Source organism: Monopterus albus, unplaced genomic scaffold, assembly GCF_001952655.1.
Source record: "Monopterus albus unplaced genomic scaffold, M_albus_1.0 scaffold330.1, whole genome shotgun sequence".
Taxonomy (NCBI): Eukaryota; Metazoa; Chordata; class Actinopteri; order Synbranchiformes; family Synbranchidae; genus Monopterus; species Monopterus albus.
Window position 1 is genome coordinate 194,027 of NW_018128210.1, and position 9,788 is coordinate 203,814.

The following is a 9,788-nucleotide window of genomic DNA, read 5'->3' on the forward strand; positions in this document are numbered from 1 at the left end:
ATGGTTCACAAATAAACATATCCAGGTGTTAGAATGGCCAAGTCAAAGTCCAGACCTGAATCCAATCGAGAATCTGTGGAAAACTGCTGTTCACAAACGCTCTCCATCCAACCTCACTGAGCTCGAGCTGTTTTGCAAGGAGGCATGGGCAAAAATTTCAGTCTCTCGATGTGCAAAACTGATAGAGACATACCCCAAGTGACTTACAGCTGTAATCGCAGCAAAAGGTGGCGCTACAACGTATTAACTTAAGGGGGTTGAATAATTTTGCACGCCCAATTTTTCAGTTTTTTTATTTGTTAAAAAAGTTTGACATATCCAATAAATTTCGTTCCACTTCATGATTGTGTCCCACTTGTTGTTGATTCTTCACAAAAAATTACAGTTTTATATCTTTATGTTTGAAGCCTGAAATGTGGCAAAAGGTCGCAAAGTTCAAGGGGGCCGAATACTTTCGCAAGGCACTGTACTGTACGTACATTAGTTCTGGAGCCGGTTATTACTGCTGCGATACCTGACTGCCACAGCTGTCTCTGGCTGTCATGACCACATATGAGGTAGTTTCACAGACAGGACAGGAGGAGCAAAGAGGAACAGAGGGAGAAGAGGAGGGGATACTAGTTGAGTTTGTTCTGACTCTCACTTTACCCTTAATGGTTGAAAATTACAGGGAGAAGTTAGTTAATGCTGCTTTAAGATTAAACACACCCCAACTTCACACTTCATACCAACATTGCAATCTAATGATGGAACATACTAACTTGAAAAAAAGTCATTTTAGATATTTTCATGTAACTAACTAAACAGTGGTACATGTTTTAAGACCACAACCATCAATCATCCTTCTTCCAAAGAAGAGCCCAGTCACCTGCCTGAACAACTACAGGCCAGTGGCACTCACCCCAATCATTATGAAGTGTTTTAAGAGAGTGATGCTAGCCCACATCCAGAGCAGTATACCGAGCACCCTGGATCCCCTGCAGTATGCCTGCTGGCCCAGCAGGGCCACCTCATACGCTATTGCGGCTGCCCTCGGCTATTCCGTTTCTCACCGGGAAAATGGAGACCCTTACATCAGGATACTCTTCATTGACTACAGCTCCGTCTTCAACACAGTTATCTCCCACAAACTCACCCACAAACTGTCCACACTGGGCTGTACCCCACCCTCTGTGACTGGCTCCTGGACTTTCTGACTGGCAGGCCCCAGACTGTCAGGATTGGCAATAGAACTTTAGCCATGATTATCATGAACATTGGCACCCTACAGGGATGTGTCCTCAGTCCCATCCTCTACACCCTGTTCACGTACGACTATGTCACCTCCCACAAAGACAACATCATCCTGAAGTTTGTGGACGACACCACAGTGATAGGTCGTATCACTAGCGGGGACGAAGCAGCCTACAGGAGGAAGGTGGCTGGTCTGGTGTCATGGTGCAAGGACAATAATCTCAGCCTCAACATGGACAAGACCCCCAGCACGGACTGTTTATACCCCTACCCTCCGGTCGGAGGTTCAGAAGTGAGAAATGCAGGACCTCTAGACTGAAAAACTCTTTCTTTCCCTCTGCCACCAGACTCCTAAACGGCTGACTCAGGATCTACCTCATGTAATTCCATTTGTACTGTTTACATACTCACTTTGCACATGCACAATTGCACAGTCACTGCTGAGTATTTATGCTCCACAGCTCCCACGTAGCATATATTCTCTCTGCATTATATTGTGTTCTTGTATTTTTATTTGCTCCCTTCACTTGCTGCTTTAAAGTGCCTTAGATTTGTAATTTTACTGCTTATTTAGATTTGTGTTATTGCTCATCTACTTTATATTTCACTTGTATTATGTGGCATTCATGTGACTGTTGGCTTCTCAGTCCCAGTAAACCATATTTTACTTGTGTATTATAAAAGTAAATTGGCCCCAAGAGGTGTGATAAAACTAATCTAAGAAAAGTAAGAAGAAAATTTTACAGTGCATGATTAAAAACATAATTAAAGCAGTGGATATAGTAAATATCGACCAATTTTTTACATCTTTCTGGATATTTAAACTGTTATAAATAAATGCCCTGATAAATAATGCAGCCTTGTCCAAGGTCTTTCATCATGTTGAGGCCACACCAGATGACGCAGCATGTGTTTATGTCAGATGAGGTCCCAGCTCAGATATTTATCTCCACTTGCACGTTGAGATGTCATTGTCTACACTTCACACTGTTGTGGTTCATGTATATTAAAGGATCAAATACACTCTGGGCCCATGCGTACTAAAGCAGGATGAGATCCTATTCAGCAGGCCCTGAATGCCATAAGCACATTGGTGTAATCCCTGCAGACTACTGAAATAGGTAACTGGATCACTTCTTTTAAAAGCATTGACCTGGCTGTTGATTTTCATTTTAATAAGGAGTGTATTGATGTCAACCAATCAAATATTCTACCACCCTGCCACTAAGTCGGTCTGCCTAAATTCTACATTTGGAAGTGCCAAAACATGTCTGTTACAAAACCTGTTTTCTAACAGTATGTCAACTAGGCCTCATGCATGTCTCATCTTTCTAACTCATCTTTCTTTTCTAACTTGCAACAAACTGGCAGTCCCATCACAGACAAGGGTGGGATTTACTATCACACTTACTGAAATGAATATTAAAGAGACAAAAGCAATGACACCTAAAAGAAAATCATCTTAGCTGTGTGTCATATTGTAGTACCAAGATGGGACATACAGCATACTAATATTTCCACATAAGCTGGTGATTTTAATATCTGACACAAATGACTGACACCTGCTGCCTTGAGCCAATTCTCTCACACTTGTGATTCACCATGACACTGATTAGTTTTCAGTGTCAAGTCTCAACTCCTGCACACATCACTCTCACATCCAGGCAGATACATATGTGACCTACACACAGAGAGAACAAAACACATGAGATGACCTACCCCTTTGCTGTGATCTGTGGCAATGTCAAGGCTTCCCTTGGCCTGCTAGTTATCCAGAGTAGAGCGAGATAGGAAAGGCTTCATGTGGCGGGAGTCTTTCCTACCACCCAAAACCCTGTCACCACTGCCACAGCAACAGAGGGCGGATTACTGGGCTGTACCATTCTGTTGTTGGATGGGATTAGAGTTCACACAACATGACCCCTTTCTGGGTGTGCGTGTATCACTGGGAATGTGTCTGTGTGCGTGCGTCCCATGAATGAGAGATTATGAATGAAGATGCATACCTAAGATGTATGCCTTAAAAGTGATAGAAACTGATATTAATGCACAGAAATTGTACCTTTACAATTCACCTCTCCAGAGTATACCAATGATATTACATTTTATATTACTGCAGGTATTCATTCACTAGTGTGGCTGAATAAAATATTACAATTACAAATAATAGTCAATCTGCATCATATGGTTATGATTTAAGTGCACTTTTGTCTTGTGCCTAATATCTCTTAGCATCACCTCACTGGTGAAGAACTATTTCTAAGATTTGAATACAGAGGAGATCAGTATTAAATACAGGGAGGGAGTGTGACTCTGTTAACTTTGATCAGGACCACATTCAAGACAGGGAATCATCTCATTATGGCTTCTGGCAGATTAGTAATAGTGTCCAACAACGAGGCATTATATAACACTGCAAAAGAGCATTTATGCCAACATAAACTAGGTTGCAGAATATTTTACATAACCAAACAACATATAATCCCAAATATATTGTAGTACCAACACCACTGATGCTGTGTACTGTAAATACATGATTGGGTCTCTGTTTGTAATCAAAAACTTGATCTAAATAAATCTGAAGTATCATCACACCAGTTCTCCAGAAAATCTTGCAGTTTCTGCACCTCTACACTGCCTCAGGTCACATTATAGGAATAAATCAGGTCTTTTTACTTTCAAAATAAGATGTATCCAAAAAAGTTCCTTTAGACACAGGGGTCGGGAACCTTTTTGGCTGAGAGCCATGAAAGCCACATTTTAAAATGTATTTCTGTGAGAGCCATATAATATTTTTTTAACACTGAATATAACTAAATGCGTGCATTTTTTAAGTAAGACCAACAATTTTAGAGTATAATAAGTCTCTGAATTTATTTTTTTTAATAATGTTGTTATACTGAAGCTAACCAATAAATAAAATACTTCTTACCATTAATGCGACTTCTGGTGCTGCATGGTTTTGCTGATGGCTTTGTAGTCTGGTTGATACGTGGTGAGGTTAAGCTTCATGCAGGCGTTGAGGCTTCCATCCATTAAACGTGATCGTAGGTTGGTCTTGATGTTTTTTAGATATGAGAACGACTGCTCACATGCATACGCAGAGCAAACATGGTCAATACGGCAATACTCACAAGCTGCAGTGTGTGGTATGTGACAGGAAGCACGTTCCAAGTTTTGACAATCAGCTGGTCTGTGGGTTGAAGTTTTTTCATTTCTGTCCACTGGTGTTTGCTCACCAGCTCTGCTTGCTGTCGTGCAAGTCTTTCCAAATCTTCATTCAGTGACTTGAACTTATTCACCCACATGTCTGAGGCCTTCAGGTCAGCAACTTCTACCTCAAAATCTCTGATGGAGACACCAGGGATGTAACTCAGGTCGGCTTTGTCCAATGCACACTCGTGTGGATGAGTGATGAACTTAAAAAGACGAGTGTGCTCACAAAATTCTCCAAAGCGTGCTTTGAATGACTGCAGGAGATTAGATGTGAAGCCAGCTAGCTGCTGGAGATCAAAATGTTGAGCAGGGTCACTTGCTGTGCACGCAACTTTAAATTCTCTCAAAAGTCCGGATTTCGCTCAGGCAAGCCGCAAAACAGCTGAGCACTTTCCCTCTTGACAACCAACACACATTGCTGTGCAAAAGCAGACCGGGATAATTATTCCCAACTTCATCCAGCAGTGTTTTAAACTGGCGATCATTTAAAGCTCGGGCAACAATAAAGTTGACCACCCGAATGACCAGCGACATCACCTCACCAAGCTACTCACCACACATTTGAGCACAAAGCGCTTCCTGATGTAGAATGCAATGAAAACTTAGCATGGGTCTATTTTCATGTTCACGAAGAAGCGCTACAAATCCTCAGTTTTTTCCCACCACACAAGGAGCACCATCAGTACACACCGAAATAAGTTTATCCATCAGTAGATTTTTTCTTTAGCAAACTCAGTGAAAGACTTGAATAAATCCTCCCCTCTTGTTGACCCTTTCATTGGCAAAACAGCAAGACTTTCCTCACGCAGTGTCACCGGCAGCATACCTTGCAATCACACTGAACTGGGATAAATGGCTTATGTCTGTTGACTCATCCAAATTGAGGGAAAAGTATGGCGTTGCATTTATGTCCTTCACTTGTGTTTCCTCCACTTGATTGTCCATCATGATGGTACGATCGTGAACAGTATTTGCTGACAGAGGCATGTCTTTTATTCGTTTGATTATCTTATCTTTATCCAAAAAGTCGTCAAAAAGTTCATTGGCCACATCAAGCATGAATGTTTTGGCATACTCGTCATCTGTGAATGGCTTTCCATTCCTCACTATTGCTAAAGAACCAGCAAAGCTAGCCGAGTTCCAGTCACCTTGTCGGGTCCATACACGGAGTTACTGCTGACTAGCTTGCACTCTGCACAGTAGCTCATGCCTTCTTCCTGCTGTCCCCTGCTGGATATTTCAATACAAATGTAGCATGCCCATGTAGGCTACAGCATTATCCAATAAAAATAGAGTTTTGGTGCTGGACTCTCCTGTACCCCGAAGGACAGCTGAGATTGGCTCCAGCCACCCGCAACCCTGAACAGGAGCGGTAGAAAATGGATGGATGGATGGATTAAAATGCACGAGAATGTTTTATATTTTGAACGTTATTATTAACACTGTGATTTCTGTAATGTTTTACTTTAAAATGTCAGCGGAATTATTCATTATTTATTGTGTTAAGAAAAGTCAGGTAAGATTTATCTGCGAGCCAGATGCAGTCATCAAAAGAGCCACATCAGGTTCGCGAGCCATAGGTTCCTGACCCCTGATTTAGACAAATGTAGAGTTGTGTTGTGACTGACTCTTACCTTCTCCCCCCCGTCCTCGAGGTCACCAGGGTCGGGACTATGGCTGTGCTGCTGTCTGGATGATGTGACCGACAGCTGCCTTTGGAGCCGTAGCACCTCCCTCTGAGACTCTCTGAGAAGCTTCTCAATTTCCACTCTGCCAGATGGAAGAGAGGAGCCCTAAACAGACATCACATGCATCAAAGACAGCCAAGACAATGTGATCATGTATTTATTACCATTATTTTAATTTCAGTTACACAGTGTTTGGAATCCCAACTTACTAAATAATTACATATTTACTGTGATCCAGTCCTATTTTTCATGCAATTTAGAACTGAATCACTGTAAAATATGTGTTTACATTTATAGGAAGTTATTAAACACTAAGAGTAACAGTCTAAGAGCACAGTCAGAAGGAATACTGTGTAACTTAAAACAAAAATGTATGGAAATTGAAACTGTCATGGAAATCTAAACATTCTGATTGGGACATTATATTTTAATGTTTAAAATTATTTTGACTAAAGCACTTTACCCTCCCTCTCTTGTTCTTATCACACAGTCATGCATTTTGGCTGAATAAGACATTCTCATAGAAGACACAGAAGAAGTGATGCAAAGACCATTCATTTTTAAACACAACAAACGTTCACATTCGGGAGAATCAGCTCTCAAGCCCCTTGCTCAGTAATTAAAAGCAGGCACTTAGAAAGACTGTCTATTCCTGCACTGTCATCTAGACATCAGCAGTGACACAGCCTTTCTATTAATGGCTTAGGAGGGAGGTAGGATGAGTAGTAGTAGTTGTTTAGTGAACAACCTGGTACTAAACACCAAAAAAACCAAAGAAATCATCGACTTCAGGAAGAGCAGGAAAGACCACGCCCCTCTCTCCATCAACAGAGAGAGCGTGGAGATGGTCTCCACCTTTAAGTTCCTGGGCATCCACATCGCTGACCTCTCATGGAGCACAAACACCAGGGCCATCGTGAAAAAGGCTCAGCAGTGGCTGCACTTCCTCCGGGTCCGGAGGAAAAACAATCGGCGGAAAAATTGTTGCTGGCCTTCTATCACATACACATACGGTTTGTGTGTGTGGTACACTGGCTCCACAGCGGAGGACAGGAAGGCTCCCCTGAGAGTGATCTCCACAGCATAAAAGATCATCCTGCCCTCCCTGGAAGAAATATCCACATCCTCAATAGGTTAAAAACCATAACTAGAGACCCCTCACATCCAGCCAGTCACCTGTTTGACTTGTTACCCTCCAGGCAGTGCTACAGATCAAATCACATACCACCAGACTCACAAAAAGCTTTTTCCCCTGGGCCATTAGAACTGCAAACAAACACAGACTCTGATGACACCCCGCACTCCACTCCACACACACACACACACATCTTCTCACAGCCACTGTAAGAACTATGCCTTCAGCTGTAAAGACAAATGGAGAACAGTTCAGCTGTAAGCCATCAGTTGTTAAAACAATACTTGCAGCAATACTACCATACCAGCGTAATAAGCTCAAGTTAAAAGCACTTGTTATTTTACACTGCACATTGTTTATACTGTTTTAGTAATTGTTTTATATATATAATATATATATATTGTTTTTATTGGACTCTGTTTTAGTCAGAGCGCACTAATTTCATTGCACATGATTGTGTAACTAGAGAAATGCATTTCCAGTCGAAAATGCGTGTGGATGCTGTGATGCTGAAGGACTGCCCTGAAAATTCCTGAAATCAATTGCTGAAACAGCTGAAGGATGAGTAGAAATTGCTGAATTTCTTTGTTAAAATAGTTGAGAGAAATGGCTGACCCAGAGGAGATGCTGTGTGTCTATAATCACTGATGCTCCCTGACACAGTGCTCAGTAATCTCACGTTCCCAGGCAACATATGCAGCTCAGGCTAGCATGTGTAGCTTTGGCAGGCTGATTAGTGACAGATTTTTTGCTCAATCCAGTAAAAAAAATTAATCATTGAAAGCTTAAAGGCATCTTAATGTTCTCTGATAGAGGTCTTAAGGCTGAGTGACTGAGAAGGGTTAGTGTCCAGTCTGAGTGGATAGATTGGCTGAATAACCATTCAGCGTTTCATCCATAATCACATGAGAAGGCCACTGAAGACAAATTGTATGTATCTGTGTGATTCATGGTATGAGATGAAGAACTAATGAAGATGAAATTATGACAGTGATGACCAGTCCTTTTGGCTTTGATGTGACATAAAACCAAATGATAAAATTACCTTTGATTTCACCTCACCCAATCCATTTCTGCCTGAGTTGTTTTCCCCTGTATCCACGGTAACCTAATTGGGGTAGTACAAACAAGAGGAGTGGGATTGTTGAGTTGAAATTTGTCGCAATTACTCGGAGCGACCTGTGTCCATGTGCTGACCAATCAGCTTCAACCTCTTAGGTACAAAAGAACATAGTAAACCACATAAATTGACCTGAAAGTGCCATTTCCACACACACACTCACACTTGCACACAAACAAAACAAAAACACAAGTACTCACCTAAAATTTACACCAAATAAACTATATCAGAGAAAACTAGAGAAATGCATTTCCTGTCATAAATGCATGTGGATGCTAATAAGCTGAAAGATCGTCCTGAAAATGCCTGAAAACAATTGCTGAAAAAACTGAAAGATGAGAAGAAATGGCTGAAGCTCTTTGTTGAAATAGTTGAGAAGAAATGGCTGAAGTTCTTTGTTGAATAATCTGAAGGATCAGATGCATTAAAGTAGGAATGGCCTTGAACAGCTGAACATTTTGATACCTGAATGGCTTTTCTAGCTGAAAGTATGCTGACCTTATTAAGATGTGAAAATAGTCCAATAGGACCCCCACAAAGTAGGTAAAACAAGTAGGTGTGAATGTGTGTGTGTGGGGGGGCACTCCAAGACTGTGTCAATGAATCAGCACTTTGAGCTCCCATTGACTTGTATTCCAAACAATAAAGCTGAATCAATTAAAAAGTATAAATGGTATAAAAAAGAAAAATACAAGCAGGGATGTCCTTGAAGAGTTGAACAGATAAATACCTCAATGGCCTGTATAGCTGAAAGTATGCTGGACTTATAGAGTGCCAAAAAAGGGTGGAAGATCCCAGAATAATAACTAGAAAAATGCATTTCCTGTCGAAAATACGTGTGGATGCTGTAATGCTGAAAAGGCTGAAATACCTGCAATCAATTGCTGAAACAGCTCAAGGATGAGAAGACATGGCTGAAGTTGAAATAATTGAAGGTTGTGAAAAAATAGCAGAAGTAGTCTGAAACAGCTGAAGCATGAGATGCAGGGCTGAACAATTGTGGAAGTTGAAAAAACGTGAATAACTATGAAAGCAAAAAGATGAATAATTACTGTATATAAGATTAAATCAAAAGCTGAAATTGTGTGTCAACAGGCCTCACAAAGTATGGAAAAAACAAAGGCAGAGAACATTTTCAACGCTATTGATTTGTTTTTGGACTCTGTGGGACTGCGTTGGTACAATTGTGTGGGGGTAACAACTGATGGCGCAGCTTCCATGACTGGAAAAAACTCAGGAGTTGTGATTTTCTTCAGGCTCAGTGAGACTGAGCCTAAAGAAAATCCTGGAGAGAGCAAGGAATGCAATGTGGACTCACTGCTTTCTTCACCGAGAAGCACTTGTGGCTAAGGATATGGTGCCAGTGCTTGATACAGCACTGAAAGATGCCATAAAA

At 41.2% G+C, this 9,788-nt stretch overlaps 1 protein-coding gene across 9 annotated transcripts in view; it reads right to left on the reverse strand.

Annotated features, from left to right (window-relative positions):
* Positions 1-9,788, reverse strand: part of tspoap1 (TSPO associated protein 1) — a 95,006-nt gene that overhangs the window by 34,780 nt on the left and 50,438 nt on the right. For all 9 annotated transcript variants that reach the window (XM_020624548.1, XM_020624550.1, XM_020624555.1 and 6 more), the window contains one exon: positions 6,084-6,242. In XM_020624548.1, coding sequence (XP_020480204.1) covers positions 6,084-6,242 — 159 coding nt within the window. The remainder of the gene's footprint in view (positions 1-6,083; positions 6,243-9,788) is intronic.